The sequence below is a fragment of the Helicoverpa zea genome, chromosome 31, assembly GCF_022581195.2.
Source record: "Helicoverpa zea isolate HzStark_Cry1AcR chromosome 31, ilHelZeax1.1, whole genome shotgun sequence".
NCBI lineage: Eukaryota > Metazoa > Arthropoda > Insecta > Lepidoptera > Noctuidae > Helicoverpa > Helicoverpa zea.
In genome coordinates this window covers 557,593-583,333 of record NC_061482.1, presented here as the reverse complement: position 1 = coordinate 583,333, position 25,741 = coordinate 557,593, and the positions used below count along the sequence as shown (strand labels likewise).

At 36.1% G+C, this 25,741-nt stretch overlaps 2 protein-coding genes across 2 annotated transcripts; both read left to right on the top strand.

Moving 5' to 3' along the window:
* Window positions 1–343: 343 nt before the first annotated feature.
* Window positions 344–15,725, top strand: LOC124644972 (phytanoyl-CoA dioxygenase domain-containing protein 1). The gene is made up of 6 exons (XM_047184669.1): window positions 344–446; window positions 10,495–10,644; window positions 10,981–11,097; window positions 11,727–11,877; window positions 12,594–12,839; window positions 14,924–15,725. Exons 1-6 carry the CDS (start codon window positions 423–425, stop codon window positions 15,109–15,111), a joined length of 876 nt encoding a protein of 291 aa, XP_047040625.1. The 5' UTR covers window positions 344–422; the 3' UTR covers window positions 15,112–15,725.
* A 4,218-nt stretch (window positions 15,726–19,943) lies between these two features.
* LOC124645467 (cubilin-like) lies at window positions 19,944–25,396 on the top strand. The gene is made up of 4 exons (XM_047185277.1): window positions 19,944–20,088; window positions 23,896–24,027; window positions 24,517–24,642; window positions 25,173–25,396. The coding sequence occupies exons 1-4, from the start codon at window positions 20,040–20,042 to the stop codon at window positions 25,229–25,231; spliced, it is 366 nt and encodes a 121-aa protein (XP_047041233.1). The 5' UTR covers window positions 19,944–20,039; the 3' UTR covers window positions 25,232–25,396.
* Window positions 25,397–25,741: the final 345 nt, after the last annotated feature.

The window sequence follows — 25,741 nt, the reverse complement described above, 5'->3', positions numbered from 1 at the left end:
AATATACATTTCATTAAGCTAAAAGTCTACACATATATGTGTTATCTTATCGCACCCGAAAGGCAACATTTTAAAATAACTGGCGTGTCCTGTACGTCGCAAAAAAGTCAATCTTTCACAGATGGCGTGCCCCCCGCACTCGCTGTCGGCGCGCGCGCACATCTCTCACACCGCTTCGCTCTGAGTAACGTCCACCGCTGGCTGTAAATTGCTGTTTAGTCATCGTTGGGGAATGGCACAGACGTTGTATGCTATATTTCTGTTTGACGTGACGTAGGTTCGTGTGGGAGTCGCGACGATATGAACATACGAACCACAGAGTCAGTTGCACAGAGTACTTTTTATATGGTCAGTTGTGACTCGTTTCTCGTAGAAGCCGCTCGTTAGCGCCAGATTTTTACATTGACCAGCACGCTGCCACCATGCACGACACAATACGCCATCAGGTATTTACTCTTCTCCATTTTAATACTGTTTATTGCCCGGCAAATGTTTTATTTGTTTGCTTTTAGAACTGTATTTGCAACGCTATGTTTCGGTTGTCATGTTGAGATTGATGTGTTATATCCTCTCGTCTGTGGCGGCCATTTTGCGCGATTCGGCGCATCTGTGTCAGCACTAGACATGGGCAAAATGTGTCATTGAAAAGAAAAGATAGATATGCATCTTTCAATCACTGGGATATGAATCACTCTTTCATATCTTTATATCAGTAGCTCAGTATAACTCAGTACCTAGCTCGTTTAAACTCGCAACTCGTGTGCGGCTCACTCATTCAAATAGATCATTCAGATATAGTGATAGGTTGGTTGTTGTTTGCATCTTTCTGATATATTGAGCGGTTGCGATTGAACAACTTTTTTCTAATTAAAAAAAAATTGTATTCTTATGACTGTAGGTACAACCTACTTCTTTTATGTTAATTAGTTCAATGAATAGTCAATCGCAATCTAGTATTGAGTATAAGCATTAGTTTAGTAAGTATTAGAAAATAAAAATAGAAATAGCCTTCTGATTTCCCTTCATACTTTACACAGGCTTAGGACTGTCTACCTACGAAATTATTTACGTGAAAATTAAATTTTAGTCCAAAATGTGTATTTCGAGTCAAAACATGTTTGTTCGGATTTGACAAGATTATAATACCGAAATATTCACTAAGGACAAACAATTATAAGCCTTATGCGTGAGCAATAGAGTTAACAACTTATTATTGGGTGTCAACTTATTGTGGTCAAAGTAACGACATTCGTAATCGTATGGGTGCGAGCGAGACGGCTCGCTTGACGTTCAACCAATGGCGCGCGACGAAGCTATCCGACGCCACAGATTAGTTAGTACCCGAGGCGATGACCGACGAGTGAGTGAGGTGTAAAGAAAGATATACTGAACTACTGACACATTCGGATATGTAAAGATATGAAGAGTGATTGATTCAAATGGAATGATTCATATCATTTGTATCTATCACTCCTGAGTTACCCATCTCTAGTCAGCACTTCGTGGGTGGTCCGCGCGATACCGGCGCGTGTATTTAAAATTACAATATCTCAAAAGTCTTAATAAAAGCTTATATAAAGCTTATATCTTTGAAATCGCAAAGAAATAGGCTAACATAAAAATATGTATTAGTCCAGTTTCAATTTGTAATGTATAATTAGTCCTAATTTGAAATCACGATGAGCTATTATTTTCCCAGTTTATAGTAAAAAATACGTCATAAAAAAACAAAAAAAAAAACGATTTCCAAAGTTTTTTCTTTACACTGCTGAATTAACATTAATTAAAGTAAAAAGAAAACAAACACCACTTGCCATATGTTTTATTTACACAAACACGTTTAACAAAAACGCATCGACAGCCGTGAGCCGGCCGACTACTTTTCAAGTGTCTAGTATACGTCACAAGTGGGTTCCAGTTACTTCAAGTGCGTGTTTATGCATAGTTAATGTTCTTTCCCGTTCAATTCGTACAAGTAAGAGCAAGAAAGGTACAGCATTACGTCATAAAGCGATAAGATAAAGCGACGGTTCGCAGAGGACTCCTGGAGTCACTCGATATTGCGTTTTGTTTTAGTACATGAGAAATAATGTTAACCTTATCGAAAAAGAACCTAAATTGTAATGTAGAATACTCTTGGTTCTATAACAGATAATGAGATCGATTTATAATCGATACGCGAATTAATCATTTCAAATTCAAATTAGTGTCGTAAGTTGCTCAGTCAAGGCGAAGGTCGGTCTATCATCTCTGTTACCATAACAGGTGGCCCCACAGGCTCCATTTATATTTATTATCTTATTGAAAGATATACATATATGTAGTTTATAGAGTTATTTGTTTGTTTTGTTAAACCGTCACCGGTGTACGTAGCAACCGTATTCTTGCCAAAACAATCATTTGCATGTCCCTTTTTGCCAGAAAGCTTTGCGAATATTAGGTATTATGAGTCTGTCATTATCAAGTAATATCATATTATTATGAGATTGTTGACTATTACTAAAGCAATAACTCCGGGATACAAATACTCTCAAGTGCAGTGCGAAATCGTAATGCGTACAATTATGATGTTTCTTTAAAGAAAGGAAAGTTTCTGTAATTTAGGTATAGGCATCTTCCCAGCCTTTTTCCAATTAAGTAGGAGTCGGCTTCCAATCTAACTGGATGCAGCTGAGTACAGGTGTTTTACAAGGAGCGACTGCCTGTCTGACCTCTTCAACCCAGTTACCCGGGCAACCCAATACCCCTAGGTTAGACTGGTGTCAGACTTACTGGCTTCTCACTACCCGTAACAACTCCCCAAGATGTTCAAATGACCTGTGAATCAAATGAATAATTTTCGCATTAGTGTGGTTTGGCACATTATGAACCCAAACGCGATTTGAATCATGTACCTATGTATCTGAGTCACACGCGTTTCAGATTTCTGACTAGTAAGCAAATAAGATCATTTACTGAATCCCTGAATTCTGACACATCGATTCAGCAGAGCATTCTCTTTAAAAATTTGAAACCTCCAGCTTGAATAATGAGTAACACTGTTGACTAAAAGTAACACAGTAAATAAAGCATGTTGTTTTAGTACTTATCTCAAATTAATAACCAAATCGTATGCAAACATTCCAACTGAGTTGGTAAAGTCAGATAACGGGGTCAAAGGCCCTATTGGTTCTCACAGCGTAGTGAACGTTACATCATTTCTTGACTATTGTTTACACAAATGTTTAACTGTTGGTACTATGTATACAATGTACCTATGCGTATCTATGTAGCTACTCGCATTTTTGGATATTTGATATATAATTTTAGCGCGCTCAGTTTATTTAGAGTGAAGTGAAATTGATATCAATATATAAACGTAGATACGGACTTGTGATAAGCCATGTAGCTACAACTACTTCCTTACATATTTGAACAATAAAATGCAAACAAATGGAAACAAATGGATGCAAACAAATGTTTCATATCTAAAATACCTACTTATCAAAACACTTTACAATAACTGGTTTATACACTGCGAACAAGACGTAATGTTAACTCCTATAGCTTTGGGAATATTCGTTTATTTTAGATCAAAATAAACTATCGTATCTTGGCATCAACATCGTTTCACACCTAGCGAACACCTGAACACAAATACATTCACACAATGAGGTACAATTCTACCTCGTACTGTAGTGACGTAGTTATATAAAAAGATAGGTCAGTCCTGTTTCACACGCTGTAGGTAGGTACTGAAACTTCGATGAAATTCACTTTGTACGTGACTAGAGTAAACACTTTGGTCACATCATTCGAACTACAATGTTCAGTATTTTTGGAACTTTCCTCTCGAAATATGAGCAAGTTTGTATAGCTGTGATCATTTAGTGAGTAATCCCTTACTGTGGAGCTAGCCAAGCTACGTAGACTAACGTGGGTCGGTGTGAGCACTATGCTAATAATAATTCATCCTGTATACGCTGCACACGTCATTACAATAATTTTCGAGAAATATTATGAAATATGTCTAAAGCGGTTTGAAAAATATTGCAGCCTGTTATGAGTTAAATTGGTTTATCATGTTATATAGCTTGTAGTGGTTCTCATCACCAATTTATATTGTATTGTTTCAGTCAAAGAACGAAAAACAATTGTAAGATGGCGATTAACATAATTGAACTATCATTAAGCTCTGCTTTGTAAAAAAAATAAGCTAAGGAAACTTCATTATTCGTCATTTTCTAAGAGATATCTCTTTGAATGAATACGTAGGTGTACGTGATGGAAAATAAGTTCACAACGCCACAAAAAAACAATACTGTTGAAAGTCTCAGTAGGCTACTAGTAAGCTTTTTTAGACTGTGAAAATACAAATACTAAACTGTAGAAACTTATGAAAACCACTACAAGAACCTGCTCTTGTATCGGAAGCACTCTAACCATCAGCCGACTTCAACTTATACATACACGTAATCGAAAAGATAATACCTAAGTATGCTAAAGAACATATGCAGCAGTTTTATCAACACGTTATAAAACATTTAGTGGTACAAACCGAAAAGCAAAATCAGCACTATATAATCAAAACAAAGAATGTTCTCAAATGACTCACGCGCCGATATGATCCAGATTTTTGTTGGGTGACATCACCCTGGCACAGATCACTTACAATCATTCAATTAGGTACTACATAAGTACGTATATGGAGGTGGCCCTTACAGAGTAACCTCATTGAAAGCATCTATACTAAATTATAAAGCTGAAGAATTTGTTTGTTTGGTCCGATTTCAAACTCCATTTATACATCGAGGAAGGCTAAAGACTATTATCAAGCTAAGGCCAACAGGAGCGGAGCACCAATAAAGAATGGTTCAAAATCGGGGAATAAGTATTTTCCTATTGAGAGAGCTTACGCTGCGTGCGCTGCGTAAATGGGTAGTTTCGCAACAATCATGTATGACAGAATTGTTACCCTATAAAAGTTCCAAATAAACTTTTTGTCCGGGTTCATGCAGAGGTTCCTACGGGATAAGCCAGTCATACATAAAAAAGTGAACTTTTTGCGAAAACTTTGGCAGGGAAAGGATGCTCATTATACCTATTTATTAGTAAAGAGTGTTGAGCACGAAACAAAATATCAGATGTAGTGGCAATATGACACTAACCTTCCTTCCTTAACCATTCCTTTGTGAAGGATTTCTTTGACAATCCCTGTGAATGAATGAATTAATCTTTTCATTTCCATGTTCGACAAATATGCTCTGCGATAATTTGTAAAGTATTATTGATCACTACTAAAACGCGACTTTATATGTATGTATACAATTTGTCTCCTTTTTTAATATAGTCTACATCGTTCAAAAATCAAAGATGACTTTGTAAGAAAGCCTGAAGTTATTTTTTTTTTTTTTGTAAATAGATAGGTCGAATAGTTAGATTCTCTTTGCAGAAAATGCAGTTGTCAATAAAATAAACAAACTACTAAAAAGAGTTTAAATTGTTGTGGCGACTATCGTTCACAGGCATCGTTAGATTTTTTGTTTCAAGTCAGTTTGAAACCCTTTGTTACAAAGGCTCATTCACGTTGATTGAAATAACAATTATTAGTATTTCGCTTATAGAACGGCTTTGACTGCAGTGGACAGTTTTCAAGACTAGAATATTTCATTAAATGAAGAAATATATTTTTCATGTTCAAAAATATCTTTCGATCTCTTTTAGTTCTTGTGGTAACTGGGATATGTTAACGATGGCCGCTTTTCCTACAGTTTCACCCGCGTCAATAACAGAATAAAATAGACCTACATTACTCGGGAAGAGTGTAGCTTTCTTTTTTTTTTTAAAATGGTTTCTCTTTATTTTAGCAGGTGGCAGTACTAATAAAAAGTCGTATAATTAAAGAATGCATGTATAGTTAAATCAAGCAGATGCGAGCATTTAAATAAATAAGTGTTGTTAAATTAGCTGACATTCATGCGCAAAGGAAACAGTAATTGCTTAATGATCAAGATTCGCTTTAAAAATAATTATTGTCCTGTACAGCTGTCAGGAAAGATGTGACGACGGATATATTTCACATTATTTCCCAGAAACTGCTGACCGGAGAATAATGTCCTTTGGAAACTCGTTCTGTAGCTACTAAACCCCAATAAAATTGTGTCTTTGTCAGAGTATATTTCAGTTTCGTTATAGACCGTTCAAATTCGTTATCCATTATTACTTCTAATTAAAAGAACTACTTCATTTTACCAAGAAGTATAAAAAAGACAATAAATAGGTATTCGATATAAGACTCTCTTTTCTGGAAGTCGGTTGAAGATGGTATTTATTTATCTGTTGATATCACGGGTAACTTTAATTAGATTCGTAGTCAACTTTCACGGCACCCAAGGGAGGGTGAAAGAGTATCCTTCTTCGCCATCGCTAGCAGTAAATATCCCGTTGTTGGTGTGACTATTAACTTTCATCATTCATGCGATTCCTTCAAGAGAGTTTATGCCAAATAATAAATAATGTCGGGACACCTTTTCACACAGGGTCGATTAGCCCCATGCTAAGTTGTTACTTAACTTGTGTTCTGGGTGCTAACACAACTGATAAACAATATATATAGCTACACATATACATATTTATAAATACACATTGTAACACCCAGACCACGGCCAACAAGCATGCTCATCACACAAATGTCGACCGAACCGGGAATCGAACCCGGGACCTGAGGTTCGGCAGTCCGGCATGGTGACCATTGCGCCATCGAGATCGTCAAATAACGTTACATTTAATTTTCCTCGACAATATTTGAAGTAGTGTAAACGTGCACAGTCAAACGGGTAACTTGCAAAGATACTTGCAACTTAAAAGAAAGATCTCGATTTGTGCTCCTGTACTTAGGTAAGTATGTTCGGGTATGTTTGTGCTCGATTATCTCACTTTTGGCTGAACCGATTCTGTTACGGTTTTCTGCATAGCATTTATCAAAGTTTTAGGTATATTATTGAAGTTTTATTTTATTTGGAAAGACAATTTTTTTAAATAAATTGACACTTCTTAGACATGAAATGTCATTTTATTTTATTTTATTTTTATTCATCATGGGACAATAAACAGCTACAATATAAATGTTACAAAAATAGTTACTAATAATTAAACAATATTGCAGCCCACTACATTATCCACATATTAGCAAAGATATGGTAATAATGGGTGCCGCGCTAGAATGGCAATACAATAAAATTAAAGTAGAATTAAAATTAACAGTACAATAAATATGAGAAAAGAAAAAAAAAGAAATATCATGCAAGTAAAAATTAATAAATTAATATAGCATGTTGTCATTGGCAGCATTTTATAACAACCTAATAGTAGCTCGTTAAGAGGCTACAGAAATAAATTGCATTCCTTGCACTCATAATCACACACGTGCTTTTATATCACGTTGTAAGACCAGCAAGGTGAAAGATGCGTCCTGTCTGTCCCCATTAATTACAATAATTGGCCCTAATTACCCGTTCACTATGTAATTACAGCTCTCCAATGTTTGAGACAAAGCTATTGTATTAAACGTATACCGTCTTACCACAAAAACTTTTTAACGTCCGTTTAAGACCTGTCTAAAAAAATGACAAATTATGACGTTGACATAAGGTTCATTTTGGAGACACATTTTTTTTAGACAAGTGTAAAACAGTTGTTAAAGTTTTTGTAGTAAGACCAATAGTAACGTCCGCTTTGTACGTATCATTTGATACGTATGTGCAATATTCGTGGAGTTATAAATATTTGACTACGCAATGCGATTGAATTTTCAAAAGAGCATTGAACGTTGATGTTTTTTTCTTAAACCTAAGATTCGTAGTGAATATTTTGATACTTAGTTTCCCTATAATAAGATCATTTTATAACAATTGAGATGTGTTACAATAAATTGTACTAAAATTAAAATCTTCAGATTCGTAGTAGAATTATTTATCGGCTTTTATTAGAATAGCTTCTACCAGCGATTTTACCCTGAAGAAATACTTTGAGTACTTGGATTAAAAGTAGCCGTCGTAATTTCTCAGTAAATGGACTATCTAACACTGAGTTTTCAAATCTAACAGTAACAAACAATAAAGTAAGAAACTACAGCATTATTTATACCTATAATAGTTCAGTTACCTGAAATCTTTACACGTTCGTCACTGTATTTATTTCCCCTTTCTTGAATAGGTATCGATTCTATAAAATTCAGACTACAACTCGCATTTCACTTCGCTATTCACTCTCACTTCGCATTCGGTTCAAAACGTTCTAAAAGTCATCGCATACTTTATCTGTCAAAATCTCGAGTTTAATTTCGTTCAACTCGCAAACACGCTCGCAAGAGTAGCGCTAGTGTAGTAACTCACAGCGGATTCAGATGCGAAGTTTAGAGTGAAGTCTTATATTATATTAATATATTAAAATTTTATTAGACAAGCGTAAAACAGGGTTTAAAGTTTTTGTAGTAAGACCAAATAGATTTTATTTATCTGGTCTGTTTTGTGATGGTATCTGTTCTTTTTTGTCTTCCATTGACGTTATATATGTATATATCAACGTCCTTCACTTTGGTACTTGTTTATAAATAATAATTAAAATCTCTTATGGCCTTACTACAAAAACTGTAACCACTGTTTTACGCTTGTCTAAAAAAATGTGGCTCCAAAATGAACCATATGTCAACGTCATAATTTGACATTTTTTTAGACAAGTCTTAATCTGACGTTAAAAAGTTTTTGTGGTAAGGCGGTTACCGTCTTACCACAAAAACTCATTTTTTTAGACAAGTGTAAAACAGTGGTTAAAGTTTTTGTAGTAAGGCCATTAATGTTTAACGCTGAATATTCTTTCAATTACAATTTTTCTCTAGAAAAGTATACCAAAAAAGTTTTAAAAGATACTCACAATAAACTTCTAAAATAATTCACAGAAAAATACTAAGAAAAATTGCTCCATCAAACTTTTACATGCGTTGACTCATCCTTCTTTGTACGAATTTCATGTTTAAACAAAATTAAATAGTTCCCACTAAATACGTCGAGAAAGTGCATTGACATCGACTTTATTATAAATCCGTACATATTTTAAAACTACCTTTTTTCCGCAGTTTCACCCGCGTCCCAAAGGAACTTCTACCACCTGAACACAAAAACCTGAAAAAAATATTGCCTATGTTCAGCGGGGATAATGTAGCTTCCTACAGTGAAAGAAGTTTACAAATCGGTCAAGTAGTTTCGGAGCTTACTCATGTCAAACAAACAAACAGTCAAATCTTTCCTAATATTAGTGTACATTGCATTTAAAAGAACGCAGACTGTTTGTATGTGCAAATTTTTTAAAATGTCGTGAAATACCTGTCTCAGGAAGAGATTCGAACCCAGTAAACATCTATAACTGGTAACATTCTAGTAAATACATGTCGTAAAATGAATGTATTTATTGGTTTTTATTTAGTATTTGAAACCAAGGCCCTCCGCGTCGCGTACAGTGCCCAAAATAGAGCACCACGTGGGGGCGCGGTAGTCGCGTGCGCATCGCCTTAACGCACACATAAACAATACAATTTACGACCATTTAGTATTAAAAAAAGGAAGAGAGCCATTTAAGAAAGTGTTTTGATATAAAATCCAAACAAGTAATGTCACAGCCGACCTGCAGATCTTTATTTAGAAAAAACTAGTTGTTTCTACGTGGGAACTTTTTGCCAAGATAAAATATAATAGCCTATCTTTACCGGGGATTCAGTAGCTGTAGCTTCTGTACAGTGTGAGAATTTTCAAATAGGTTCAATTTCGGAGCATTAAGAACGTAAACAAACAAAGAAAGTTTCCTCTTTTATTAGTCTGTATTGCTTATCTTACCACCTAAGTATTGTGTGTTTCTACATTTTGTCGACTCAAACTATTGGCTAAGATTACACGTAACGAGAACAACAGAATAGGTACTATGCGATAAGCATATTATTATCCAAATGTATGTCTATATTGTCTGATTTATGGTACTATAGTATATAGCTCCGGATGTTCCTGGATTTCTGCCTAGAATAGCATTCTAAAACTAGATACATTATGAATCATGGAAACTAGTCTATATAATGACGTGAGATTACAATTAGGTGCTACATTCAGGCCCAGTCTAACCGGGTGCGGTTGAATACCAGTGCTTTACAAGGAGCGGCTGCCTGTCTGACCTCCTCATCTCAGTTACCCGATCAACCCAGTACCCCTCGATAGGACTGGTTGTTAAGCTGTCTGACTCCTTTTACCCGTAACGACTGACAAAGATGTTCAAATGACAGCCGGGACCTACACTTTACTGTGCCTTCCGAACCATGGAATTCTTCAGCTATAGAACCAGAAAAATATATTATTTATACACTTGTGAGATAAGGCCCACATTCAGAATTGATCTTACTTCTACAAGCCTATTGCGACTTTACTATTATAATGTTTTTTTTTTATAAATCAAGTATATTTGTGATAATTTCAGTTAGAACAAGACGGCTATACGATCTTAGAAGACTTCCTGCGACCAGCGGAATGTGACGAGATGCTGGAAGCCGGGAGGGAGCTTACCAAGAGTATACCTTCCAAAGAAGACAGGGTCATATTCTCCACTATCAACTCCGCTGAGAAACCGGTGAATATTTGCATAGTTATTGTTGAAATTCAGTAAATATCTAAGGGTATATATAAGATTACAATGTCCTAAATTTTTATCCTCAATTTCTATAGGAACAATCAAGTTTCTGCTCCTCAAGCATAAACATACATGCTCCTCAAGCATAGACATAGCATAGCTACCAAAATAACCCTTCTTCTTCTTTCTCCGAGCCTTTTTCCCAAACTATGTTGTGGTCGGCTCCCAGTCTAACCGGATGTAGCTGAGTACCAGTGCTTTACAAGAAGCGACTGCCCTGACCCCCTCAACCCAGTTACCCAGCTACCAAAATAATCCAATCTTCAACATTTCCAGCATCTGAAAGAAGACTACTTTCTAAACAGCAACGACAACATAAGCTACTTCTTCGAGGACGCCGCAGTCAAACCCGACGGGGAGCTCACCGTCGACCCTAGCATATCATTAAACAAAGTAAGTTTATGTTAACAAAAGTCATGAACACCTTAGCTAGCACCAAACTATCACACCGACTAAAAACTTCGATTAAATTCACGATTCTCTGAAAAAAAACATCGCCGTGCTACAGCCGGCCTACTGTTAGGCGACAGTGTGCGCGTAGGGTAGCAATTAATCTTATTATATAATTAAAATAATGGAAACGTATTTATTTTCTTTCACAAACAAATAACAACTAAGGTACACTCAATCTTTGTTGCATTCTATCTTAGTAAATATATTTTATCAATTTATAAAATACTAGCCGTTTTCCCGCGGTTTCACCCGCGTCCCGTGGGAGCTACTGCCCGCACTGGGATAAAACATAGCCTATGTTACTGGCAGATAATATAGCTTTCTAATGGTAAAAGAATATTTAAAATCGGTCCAGTAGTTTTTGAGTTTATCCATTACAACCAAAGAAACAAACAAACAAAGTTTTCCTCTTTATAATATTAGTATAGACATCATCATCAGTTTTCTGTTGGATGTAACATTGTAAGAAATCGCTTTTAATAGCTATAAGACCTCCAATTGTACTGTTTATGGTTGAGATTTCCTGTTAATTTTCTTGGTGTACAAAATTTTATATCTATATATTTCAGGTGGGGCACGCGTTGCACCTTCAGCACCCGATCTTCAGATGCTACACGTATAGCGAGCGAGTGAAGACAGTCTGTCGCGAGCTCGGCTTCCAGGAGCCGGCTGTGGTGCAGTCCATGTATATTTACAAAAACCCCGGTATTGGAGGCGAAGGTATGCATCTATACACTGCCTCGTTATTCTACAAGGCACGGGGTTCGGTTGAGGGTTTTAGAAACATTATCAGAGCAGCCTAGAGTCTGGAAGTTGGTTCAGTTAGTTGAAGTCCTGTGCAGCTGGCTGATCTCCTTATATAAGAACAGGTGCTTGTTTAGGTGGTGTTTAGGTGGTGTTTATTTTTTATAGTGTTAGATAGCCTTTTATCGAGTATTATCCTTTCGAGACGCAGACGAATAAAAAAGGCTTGTAGGTAGGTATTAATATTTTGTAAGAGCATTTAAAAACAGATTTAGGTAATCTTCACTACTTAGTAAAAAATATAAAATATTTTCCAATACTAGTTAAGCTCTAGAATGCTGAATATTTGTATTATTAATTTTTAATAAATAAATCCTATTAGTATATCGTTATCTCTTTTAAAAACAAGATTATCTGAGCTTAACTTTAATAAAAATAAAGGCAGATACAGATACCTACAGTCTGAGACTATAATAACTTAGTAAGCCTGAAGTAATCCTTCAAATTAAAGCCCGTTCTGCATAATATACATGAAAACTTTGATGAGAATATTATTTTTTAACGAAGAACAAAGCCAAATAAACAAATTCTACTTTTTGCTACTTTAATACGCTTTACGAGATATCTTATTATCCTCTTGTTTTTGTAAGAAAACGCACACAACACCAATAACCAGATCTATTTATCCGCAGTCACTCCGCATCAAGATGCGACATATCTATACACGGAACCGGTTCCTCCCATCGGCTTCTGGATAGCCCTGGAAGACGCCACGGTTCAGAACGGCTGCCTCTGGATGGTGCGAGGCTCCCACACGTCAGGGGTCCATCGGCGACTCATACGGAACCCGGATAAGACCAGCCCAGAGACTCTGATTTACGACCGGCCGGCACCCGTGTACCCGCAATCATGCTTCACTCCTATACCTGTTAGCAGAGGTAATTATATAGCCATTTCATATATCTTAGAAAAATTGAATGAAATTAATAAAGTATGTTATACTACCTCTAGCTTCCCCTCGCGGCTTCGCCCATGTGGTGTGTTGGTACAAAGTGGCCTATGTGTTAATCCAGGGTATCACCTATCTACAAACCAAATTTAAGCCAAATCGGTCCACCAGTTTTTGCATGAAAGAATAACAAACATACATCCATACATTCTCACAAACTTTCACATTTATAATATTAGTAGGATATTAGTAGGGTTAGTTACCCGGGTAACTGGGTTGAGGAGGTCAGATAGGCAGTCGCTTCTTGTAAAGCACTGGTACCCAGCTGAATCCGGTTAGATTTTAAGCCGACCCCAACATAGTTGGGAAGAAGGCTCGGAGGATGATGATGATGATATTATTAGGATTAGATAGGTTTCCTAAATAACCATAGGAAATGTTAAGGTTGAACGAATCATTTTGAAAAACGACGAACCTATTCTTTCCGTTATTGTGCAATAAAGAATAGAATAGTAAACGTTCAATGCTACAGTTTCGTCGTAATAAATACCAAAACATTTGCCAAGGAGAGAATGAAAGAGAAACCATTCCTCGTTTTTCTATTGAATGCGTTTCAATGCAGGTCAAGTCGTGTGTAAAGAAACCTTGAAACATCGGCAGGTTCTTAAAAGAAAAATTATTTCTCGAGAAATTCAATTATATAACTATACTCCACACTTTTTTATAAAGAAAATCAATTTTTCCTGATAAAGGAAAATTTCTATAGAATTCAATCGTCAGACGACCCATTTAGCCCGGTCAAAATAGACATTTGAAATAACATAAATTCCCGGAAAACTGAATTTTGGTGGAGAGCTTGGATTTATCATTATAAATAAAATATTAAAAGTCCCCATCGATCCCATGTGTGCGTCAAAAGTTATTCGAGGTTAAATGTCAAAATTTTAGGTTTTTTGATTTTTTTTCGAAAACGGAAAGTTTTATCAAAAAAGAACATCAGACCAAAGTTGTAGATCTTAAAATTTTCTACAAAAATACCATCAACACTTTTCTCCTAAATGATACCATTCCTGAGATATCGCGATTCAAAGAGTCACACTACACATGATATTCACATATAAGCCACGTATATACGAGGGCTTTGAGTGTCAGACTCTTACTGACTAAAAACCGTCGTGTCGTAAGCCTTTTATGTCCCAGGGCTGCGGTAACTCTTTCGAACAATCCCGCAGCTTCAGCAGGCCTTGGCCCTACTGGGCCCCGCTGGGGTTGCTGACACAGTCTACCTGGTCCAGCACGGCAGCCGGGATGAGAGGTGCGAACTCTTTGTCGTTCCGCCTCCTCCTTCTCGAGCCTGACTGCTTCGCAGAAGGAGGCAACAGCATCCCATTCCCTATCGCCCCGAGCCATGGCCTAAACCAGGGCCGGACGCGAGAGGTCGCCGCCGCCTAAAGCCTCGACGAGGACCCGACGGTGCTCTTCCCACGCACCTGGACTGTGTGGTCCACCGTGCCATTGGGGCTGTCCCGAGCCATTCCTCAAAGACCGACACTATAGTGGCGTGCTCTAATTTACAACATCATGTGTAAAACAGAGATAAAGTTAGGAGTTAGGAGTTAACAGTTTAACTTTCAGTTGCATTGTATAATTTTGTCAGCTTACCATTATTTGTATGTATGTACTTTCTAAGTATATCTTAGACACCATCGATGGGGACTTTTAATATTTTATTTATTATGATAAACCCAAGCTCTCCACCAAAATTCAGCTTTCCGGGATTTTTTGTTATTTGACCACTACTTTTATGTCTTTTTTGACCGGGCTAATTATTATTTAATTTCTAAGATGATTTGTTATAAAAACAGCGTTGCAGAAAATAGACAGCTAAGCGTAGAAAATTCTAAGATAATGCCTTATTACAGCGATGAGAGACTACTGCAAAACTTCTAGTTATTTCTAAATGTAATCCACGTTGCCTTCGGGCTCAACAATTCAATTCTACGTGGCCTATAACGATGCCATATTATGATTATTTCCTATTTCAAGAATAAGGTCACTTATTATTATTTCCAGGTACATGTGTCCTGATCCACGGTAACGTCGTGCACAAAAGTGCTCCCAACAAGTCTGAGAAGAGTCGCCACGCGTACACCTTCCACGTTATAGAAAAGAAGAACAACAAATTCTCAGAAGACAACTGGCTACAAGAAGGGGAGAAAGCACCTTTTGTTAACATATATACCACGCCGCAAATGATTTAAAAAGAAATACTGTTGTATTTAGGACTTAGCACAAATATGAACCTGAACATTTAAGCTGGATTCGGCGTGATCGATGAGATTACAGTTTTTTTTTTTTTTGACATTATTAAGAGCCATGAGTGGCCACTGCAGACTAAACGGTCAGTCGACAGTCGACCCGATGGTTGACATTTTTTTTTAAAGAGATCTTGATTCCGATCAAGTTCTCAAGTCTCAGTCGGTTCAAGTCTGGCGTACATAAGGTTGCTTTATCAAAAGCGTGTATACCACATTAAATGTTGCTTTTCACTTTTGATTCTTGCTCATAAGAATTGAATCGGTTGGGTGTGACAGTCTTAAAAGTTAAAGTTGATGATTTAAAACATTATATTTAATTGAAACAACACTATCTTTTAAAAGCAAGTTTTTTGTTGTAATTAAGATGACAATGAGTATTGCAAGTACCACGTTGGATTCAGTGAAACTGCTTCAGAAACAGAGAACATGGTATTTTGGTTACCAAGCAACGATGTTAACGAAGACTTTAAAATATATTTTTTGATAAATTTTCTGTACACATGTGATACTATGTTTGCCATTTTTTGATTAAGAATAAAAATCATTTTACTTTGTAATTCCGTTAGTTTTATTAGTGCCAATTTTAACGCGGCTCAGTACAAGGTTCTTCAAATAACTTGTAATCATCCAGGTAACCCGCGGCTTGTGAAAAATGTCATAACAATTCCCTCGGTGATTGCAAGATAATTTTATTTAATAATAAAGAACAGCTGATGGAAAAACCTCCATCTTCATAGAAGGTAATTTTCTTCTGACGTAACAACCATCGTTTTTCATAAACTTCGAACTGGATGCAATTCTTATTTCCTTCAGTTTGACTTTGAGAAAAAACTTCTTATTACCTTATTGCTGATTTTTTTTTACCTTCGCATCAGTTATTAAATTTCTCGGAAAATAGTAATTGTGATTGTAACAAGCCATAAAATTGCAGTTTCTATACTAATACAAAAACAAAAAATAACAATAGATAACTTTTTTTTCTATTTGTACCGTGAAGGCTCCGAAGAGACTACCAAACCGATTCCAAAATTTCTTTTACTGTTGGGAAGCTACATCAGCATCCAGAGCGAGACACATAGGATAAGTTAATATTTTGGGAAACCTATATAAGCTAATATAATAAAGAAGATTTTTTTTGTCACAGTATTTTTGTACCTTAAAGGCTCCGAAAATTAAATTATTTTAGTGCTGGGATGCTATACTATTCCCGAGACACTGGGGCTATATTATCCGGATATGGGAATAATCGAATTTCCCCTGGGATGCCGGTGAAACTGCAGGAAGGCAGACATTAGAATATAATTTCAGTGGTTTCATGGTACTTGTATCAGTACTACTTAGTTCCATAACTTAGCCAACACCATTACCTATCTCCCAAGCCTTTTCTTAACTATGTTGGGGTGGTTCTAGTCTAGCCGGATACAGCTGAGTACAAGGAGCGACTGCCTATATGACCTCCTCATTCCTGTTACCCGGGCAACCCAATAACCCCCTAGGTAAGACTGGTTATCAGTACCCGTAACGACTGCCAAAGATGTTCAGTGACAACTGAAACCTATGGTTTAACGTGCCGTCCGAAAGACAGTCATTGGTGTCCAATATTCATATACTTAAAAAGTACACATAAACTTAGAAAAGTTGCATTGGTACTTGGCCTGACCTGGAATCGGTTCCATAACTTAAGTTATGTTAAAAGAATACGACACCTTACTTACGCCATCAATCGACTAGCTTTGTACCCAGCATCATCAGACACAGCAGTTACCCTTTGTGAGATACAAACGTATGTAGAGGGCGCTAGTATACCAACCAATTGTAAACAATTGTACCAGTAGAAGCTACTACACCACTGACCTCTATATTTACTACACAGTTGATTTAGTTCCAAACGCCGTCGGTAGATGTCGTTGACCACTCAACACAGCTGTCTGATTTTAGACGATCCTAGTAATGTTTAATGTGCCTTCTGCATATTACAGTTATATTATGTGAGGATGAAGCTTCAAAGTAAAGTCCGAAATGGCAAGATCTATAAAAAAAACTTTCACACTAATGACAATGGAAGCAAAGTGCAGTTTTGGGAACTCCTTAACCCTGGTAAGCAGCGTCCTTGTATTTCTTTGTTGTCCTTTCTTAAAGGTATTTTTGACGGGATTATAATTAAATAGGTAGGTATGCGAACAAAGGAATCGTGATCATTACCAAGGTACATATTTCAAAAAGCCACATCTTGCAATGCTATGCTTCCCTCAAGAACCAACACAAAAACGTTCAAATATCATTTTACTTTATCAGGGGAGAACTTACCTTGTCAGTTCTAGAGAATGTCGGCAGAGGGCGCCCTCAACCCCTCACACTGTTAAGCTCTATGTGACCCTGGTAGCATTCGGGCAATTTCTGCAAAAATTATACTTTCCGCACGCTAATTTACCGTGCGGAGGAATGGAATCTTTTTAATATAAAATGAAATAGTACGTTTTTTTAAGCGAACAATAAATATGCTTTACGCATACTAGGTACTGGCGTTCGGGGAAAAACGAGATGGTCAGTGCCGGCTTTAGGGTGGGGCCAACCGAGGTGCCGGAGCTCGGGAGGCGACGGGCGAGCAAGCTCAGGCCGCTGTTAGTCGGGACGAAGGTCAGTATTTTTTCTGTATTTACTTTTCAATCCCCAAAATCCCTAAGAAATCCAAAACATTCAATTTTTGTGATCTTCGCGCGAACTTTCACATAACCTTTTCATATAGGTAGGTGCTACATAGACACACGTTGAGTTGAGTACCTCTTCTTTATAGGTAGCTGGTTGATAAGGTTGGAAAATACTCGACCGGAGTACCAAGGCAGCTAGAGCCGGCTCTGAAGATAGTTATGAGGGACTTACACCAATTAAAAACTCCACCGTCTCACGTATATCCAACTCCCGCGTTCATAACATGAGGAGTCACGAGAACGGCTGTGCATGTCAATTTTGGGACATATTAAATACTATTTTCGATCAACGGATGGTGTCCAATCCGAGTTTAGGACTAGTATGTACCGGGGCACGATTCTGCTAATTTTACTTAAGCGACATACGATTCACATCCGACTGAGATCCAATCACCACTCAATTACGATTGAAACGTATATATTATGTGTTTTTCATTGAAATAAACGTTTTTATCCTTTTCTGTCATTTAATAACGAATCATTTTGTCTGCAAACTTTAACTACCGTATAGACCAAAATCACCAAAATGGCAGACCAATCGCAAACCAATGTCGAATGTCGTTGGAATACGATTGGTCTTATATTACTAATACGCAGAATGCCCGATACGGTTAAAACTGCTATTGCGATTCAATTTCTCTTAAATTTTGACATTATTAACTTAGCAGAATCGGGCCCCTCACTGCCTTTTTTTCTTCCCTTCAAAGTATCTAAATCGCCACAATATTTCAGGAGATTTTCTGTATTTAGGAGTGTGGTCAGGGAACATGATAAACATCATGTCAAGAGGTCGAGGCAGGTTCATTATATCAGCTTATTACCCTTATGTCAAACATAAGCAGTAAGTACACTTAGCTTTCAGATGTTCTGATAACAGCAAATGTATAGAACAATACTGTTTTTGTTCGAATTTCCGCATTTATTAACTTCACTAAAACGTGGCATTGTTTTTACGGAATATTCCGAGAAAAAACATACAGTATAATACCCCTGTATTTTCTGAGGGTGAGCAGAGATAATAGCCAACCGTTTTGAAATATGAGACTAATACCTTAAAGTAAGAATTACGCATATCGATGTAAGATATACTTACGTTATTTTGTCGGAAATCATGAAATCATCCAACCCTTTTGGAACAGATTACTTAATAATTACTACGTTCTTTTGGTGTGGGTGCAGTGAAAGGAATTGTAAGACTTAAAAACTGGGAACTGGGGTCCTTCTGGAGCCTTTCGTGTGTCACCAGGGCCGCGGTAACTCTTTCGAACTTTAGCGACAAACAAACGACTTTAGCGCTAGCCCCGTGAAGCCACGACTCCAAGGCCTAAGTTGTCACGCAAAACTGCATCAATTATAAGTCTTCTTAGCTTATTAAAAAAAAAAAAAAAACAAAGAAAATCATCTGCATCACGGGAAAAAGATTCTTGTGGTCTCAGTTAATTTTTAATTCAGTGATTAAAATTTTAAAAATAATATGTTCTAAGTATTTAAAGGGACACAAAAATACATTGTTTTTAACTGATAAATTCAATGCATTATCCACATGCGAGATTGGAACACCGCCGGGAGGACATCGACCTACGAATTCGACAATATTTTCATTAAACACAAACAACATGGACAGAGATAAAAACATTAATTTTGAACTTTTGTGAACTTCGCTTCACATTATATTTAAAGAAGATACCTTTGTTTATTTATTTTTTATACGCATTTTTATCTTTCACGGAATAACAGAAAGTTGTTTTGTTGATGCAAAATATCTTTAGTTCTTACAAGAACTCTGATAAAAAGATCAGTTTGTTACCAGGAATCAGTATGACGCCAGAGCTCCATTTAAGAAAGTTTTTCCAAGCACATACTTTTTGGGTATGGTTCCTGAAAACTTCTAATTCAAGAAACAGCCAAATTAAATTTCGTTTGACACACCCTAAGCATTATTTTTAAAATAACGTGTTACATGCTTTTAGACAATCAATGTTACAAATGTTTGTAACAAACTAAAGTGAAATAATAATGTAAAGTGATATCAGACGCACTCAAATTTAGGGGTGTTAGTTAAATAGGATGATAGATACGCCGTGATACGACGGCCGTTCACACTGACGGGAGGAAGTGCGTATCAGTCCAGTTCGGAGCTCCACAGTGTGCACAGGTCCTACAATGCGTGCCAGCACCGCTCTCGTCTTCCTCACCTTCGCTTGCATCCAACGTGAGTACCAACGTCACCACGCGGCCAAAGCAAATGATTCTTTAGTTGAAAAATCTGCGAATTTTTTCTTTTTTTTCTGTAACTAACCTGCGTGTTTTACAAAATACTTATTGATATTATGTAGAAATAATTATCGCTATGCATAGTCAAGTGTTGTTTGGAAGATAGATATCAAGGGTCATGGGTTCGTTCGGGCAATGTGAGACATATTTTACTATGTTAGTGTGTGTGTAGTTTTATACCGTGTAATCTAGGCAGGTGATCGTAACTTATGAAAAAGTTATACTACTTACATGGGTATTTTACAGCCATGAAGATTCAGTATTAATTATTTACAAAATGTTTTTTGTCTATTGTAGAATCATCAGAAGTTTTATAATTTGTTCAGTATTTTTTACTGATAAAATTCGGCTCTCGTTTTGTACCTTATTAATTATGATAAATGCTACTAATTTCTTATCCATAAAAAAAATATTAATTTTACTTAATAAAACATAAAAAATCAAGTTATTATCTAAAAATCGATATAGTACCTATTTTGATGAAAATAATGGCCTGCCTGAGCCTTTTTATGCAGCGACTGCCTATTTGACCGACAAACCCATGAAAATTATGCTACTTTACACTTCATGATCAGACTGACTGAAAATGTAAGTTATTTTTAACTGTGTCATCAGCTTTTTTATCGTCCCACGGCTGGGCGCAAGCCTCCTCTCACACGGAGAAGGATTGAGCTTTAATCACCACGCTTGCTCAACGCAAAAGCATATTTAAATTAAACAGTTAAAAATAAAATAAAAATAAACCACCATGAAAATAAATAAAAAAGTTAAAAATTATCATAGATTTAAGTAAAGACATAACGGATAGACTTTGAAATACCTTTGAAATGCCTCTAAAAACGTCGTGCATCTACATTTATCAGGTAACATACCTACCTCAGAAACCTACGTCTGGTAAAAAAATCTATTCTATTAAGAGACTGCACGTTGCACTAAATGCATCTGAATACATTGTCCTCGCAATTTGAATCAATCAGATAAAATAACTAGGTCAGTGCTATCTGTAGACGATGCACTAATGCACCAGTTTCTAATAGACAATAAGGTACCTATTGTACACTTTTGTACATGGCAACTAACACTATTAATGATTATATTTCAATGTCACTTTAATACGTAAAATATTATCTATTTAAATAATAATTTTGACACCTATTTCCTATTATTTTCCCCCGGATTCAAGTGCTTTTATGGGTAGTTTATTTTTAAAACAAAGGTTAGTCACCTTATTTTCTTTTCTATGGCCAGTTTAATTATTTAGAAAATGAATAAAAATACAAAGTCAAAATTGATAACCTCCTCCTTTTTGGGATGTGGGTTAACAACAAAATACCTTAGTATTTATCATCTAATTAATACAAAATTTATTTATAAAAAAATATATATAGTTATGTTAATGTTTAGGCCTACGTTTTCTTCTGAAATCCTCTCGCCCGTATTTTATAACAACTGAAGAAATAATTGTTTTCTAAAAGCCGATGCGAACAAAACTTCAGTCGAAACTTTGTAATCGATGTAAAAACTTTTAAAACAAAGGATGTATTAAATCAGAATGGACGGAAGCTGCAGATAAAACATCCCGTAGTTGGCCAAACGCTTACACAGCGGTCAAGGAACTTGCCCAACAATATACTAAGTTTTAAAGTTGTCATTAATTCTTCCCGGACTTTTTACAAAAACAAATTGAATCTGAACAAGGGTTGTCAACAAAAGTACCTACTTACGAATATTATAATACTAAAACAAACTTCCTATTTTCTATTGCTGATTATATGATTGAAATATAAACTATTTACCTACTTAAAGCACAGTTCATTAATTACTTGCGATGATCTTATTAAAATAAGTAACGCTTACAGACTTCCGTAATGAAAACAACTTGGCAATCTATACTTATAATAAATCTGTAGAGAGGTCAATTCTGTACATTGAATATATTTCCAAAATAATTATTAGGGGGTGATAAGTGATCGATACTGATGCCAAAAATGCAATCAGAAAATTTTTTGTCTGTCTATCTGCCTGTCTGTCTATCTGCCTGTCTGTCTGTATGTTCGTTATGGAAACAAAAACTACTTGACGGATTTTGACAAAACTTGGTACAATTATTTTTCATACTCCTGGGCAGGTTATAGGATACTTTCCATCACGCTACGATCAATAGGAGCAGAGCAGTGAAGGGAAATGTTGGAAAAACGGGAGAAGTTACTCCATTTTTTAAGCTTTCGTCGCGTGTGCAGTCGTTATGGTTAAAGCTACACCAAAACCATGTATGACGGAAATGTTCTACTTAAAATTATGTAAAACATACTTATACCGTGGCAGCATATGTCTAACTTTTGTGGTTGGCTCACAATAACACGTGTAACTCTCGATAGCTTAGCAGTTCGAAGCTCTCTGATTATATTTGTCTACTAATTAAAAAAAGTTAACATTATTACGTACTTATTCAATAAAGAAAGAATCATATAAATCGGTAAAGAAACACCAAAATTATACATGAAATACAGTAATAAGCCATCACGCGTGGATATCGAATCATGCTATAAGGATCATTTCTGAGCAACGAATTTGAACTAAGAAGTCAGAGTGTTCAACCTTATTGACCGACAATAATTTTATTGACGACTTTAGAGACATATCTACATCAAACTTAAAATACACTTATTTATACATTACAACTTCAAACATTTTATTTATTTTTACCATCTTTTGTTGTTATTTTATAAAATAGGCAAGTATTACTTATTTTGACAATGTTTAAATATTCGTTCAAGTTTCAAATTATTAATTGTTTACATTTTATTGCTATTTAGGTGAAGTAGTACTTAGTAGGTACGCATAGATTTAGATAATTGGATAGACTGGTTATTATTTCGTCCTCTTTTTGCACAAAGCCCGAATCTAACGACGACGAAGTCGCTGGCAGAAGCTAGTCTATACTAATATTATAAAGATGAAAACTTTGTTTATTGGTAATGGATAAACTCAACAAGAACTGGACTTATTTTAAAAATTCTTTCGCCTTTAGAAAGCTGCATTATCTGCGAGTAACATAGGCCATGTCTTATCGTGGGGCTGTAAAAATTGTATTGGCACCTGTGTTAAGCAAGAATAAAGTTTTTTAATGGGTAAATGTAACTTACAGAAATTGAGACTAGAAAAGCTTTGTCGTCTATAATACTTAGGTACTTACCTATCCACGTTCATGACTGTTGTTTGTAGAAGAAAAAGCAAGCATACATAACTTCGGATGCAGAAAGCTAATCTATAGGTACTAATATATTTTAATTAGGTTCTGAAACCACTAATTTGAATAATTATTTATTTCACTGTTGAGAACTATCCTAGAGTTATTAAAAGACTAAGTATATTTGGTCCGGGTACCAGCTGCATCCGGTAAGACGGGAAGCCCACCCTAACATAGTTCTGAAAAAGGCAGGTGATGATTAAATAAAATTGTTAAAAATATGATCACAATATTAATTGACACAAATGATTCAGTTTAGGACATTTAAAGGGTTGTAATAATAACAATTCTAGACTAACACATAATAAGCTAAAAGTTATATCACAGATTATGTTATATTCTAAATCTAATGTAATGCCCACCCGAACTACGTTTATTTAGACCTTTACATCTAATAATTTAATATTTAATTTAAAGTTTAAATTGTAACATAAATGGATAACGACTGAACTAAGGCTATATTTCGTTACTAATGGGAGGTGCAACATGTTTCAGTGGCATGGTGCTGCGAGCCTGACCAGACACACAACGGGTGCAAGATATACGGAGCATCGTGCACCTGCGGCTACGGGTGCCGTACCGAGTTCATCTACAGGACACGGAGAGCTTGCCTCAATGCGCTGAGAGGTCTGAAATTGTATCTAAACTCCATATAACTTAAAACTAATAAGTGGCATAAAAAAATTGCTCCTCGTCGCTGTCACTGGGTAATGTATTTTTAAATAGATCTTTAACCAACAACAGCACAGACAGTTTCAAGTAAACAAAATGGGCTTGAAAATGACAACGTGAGGTTTTTTTTTTGAGAAATTAAAAAATGTAGTTCCCAAGAAAATGACAGATGGCGTTGTAGGTACCTACTGCGTTACTAGGCTTTTGCAAAAATGCCAAGGTTATAAAATAACATTACACCGATCCCTTTAAGTAGCTTGTTTCAAGAAAGTCTTTCTGGACTTGGTTATACGACCTCAAAATAAGATGTAACGCTCCGTTCCATGTAACGTACCAAGATCAGCGCCATCTAGTCATCAGCTAGGAAAGCAATAAAAAATAGCATCCATCATTACCTCATTACATTCAGCTTTTTCCTAACTCTTCTCTATTCCACGTTCGCAGAGAGGAGTTCAAACGTATGCAGCCGTATGCCGTGCCTCAGGGGTAACTGCATCCAGACGGTGCAGGACCCAGGATTCACGTGCAAGTGTGAAGGCACAGGCTTTTATGGCCAGCGGTGCGAGAAAGGTAATCTCTTAAATACGTACTAATACGAATTACTGTACGTCAGGCGAATTTGAGGGACCACCTAAGTGGGTATATATATTGTCAAAAGCAAGATCAAATTGGGGTAAACCTTGTTATGATACAACTCAAAGAGTATCGGGCAGTTAGGGGGCTTTCATAGAAAATCAACTGTCCCAGCATTGCCAATTGTTCCAAGTTCCTAGTTCACCGACCACATAAACGTTCTCATAAAACTACTGTTTACTTTAAACATAGATCGTCAAAATTCGTACTAAGCAGTTTATATTGTCGGTGAAAGCCATAAGTAAGTGAAAGATTACCAACCAAGTGATTTCACTAAAGTTTTTGCTATAAAAATGACAGTTCAGTCAGGCATAAGAAACATTTCTTTCATACTATGTTTATGAGAATTCAAACGAATGCTTGAAATGAAGCTATTCCTGAGTAGTCTGAGCACTTAATAAATGAGGTTCGTACCCCTTTGAATAGTAACCAGTTTCTGGGTTTTAATGATTTGTTTGTTATTTCAGCATGCCCCACGGTGCCAGTGCGAGGAATGGTGTTCCCCCACGAGTGTATCGTCATCTGAGCCATGGACGACAGGAGCCACGCATTATATTTATTTAGTCATTAAAGCTTAGCTTTGTGTACACTGTACAGTTAAACCCTATCATTACATAAGTTATAACAATATTTTATCAGAACTATTTTATTATTTCACAAAATAAACTTTAAATAAATAGCATTGTTTGTATTTGATCTTATTTTTTTTTTAATTACTTCCTCTGTCTATCTAAGAAATTGAGAAAAATATAAATAGGCTAAAATAATGTGAACAATGGTGCCCTTTAATTCAAAGATTCAATCATTGTATTTTCAATCTCAAATGCAAAAAAGCAACCAAATACAAAGACTTATTATTTGTCTATTATAGTATCCAAGTTAACACCTGTGTTTATACTTAGGTACTATATAATCTCAAAGAACACTATCTATTAGTAAGATCTCAATAGATAAAACTACTAATTTCAAAAAGCCCGCCTTGTCCTAGGTTACCCAAAATGTTAGGTCTTATATTTCTTAGTAGCTTTTGGTAGAA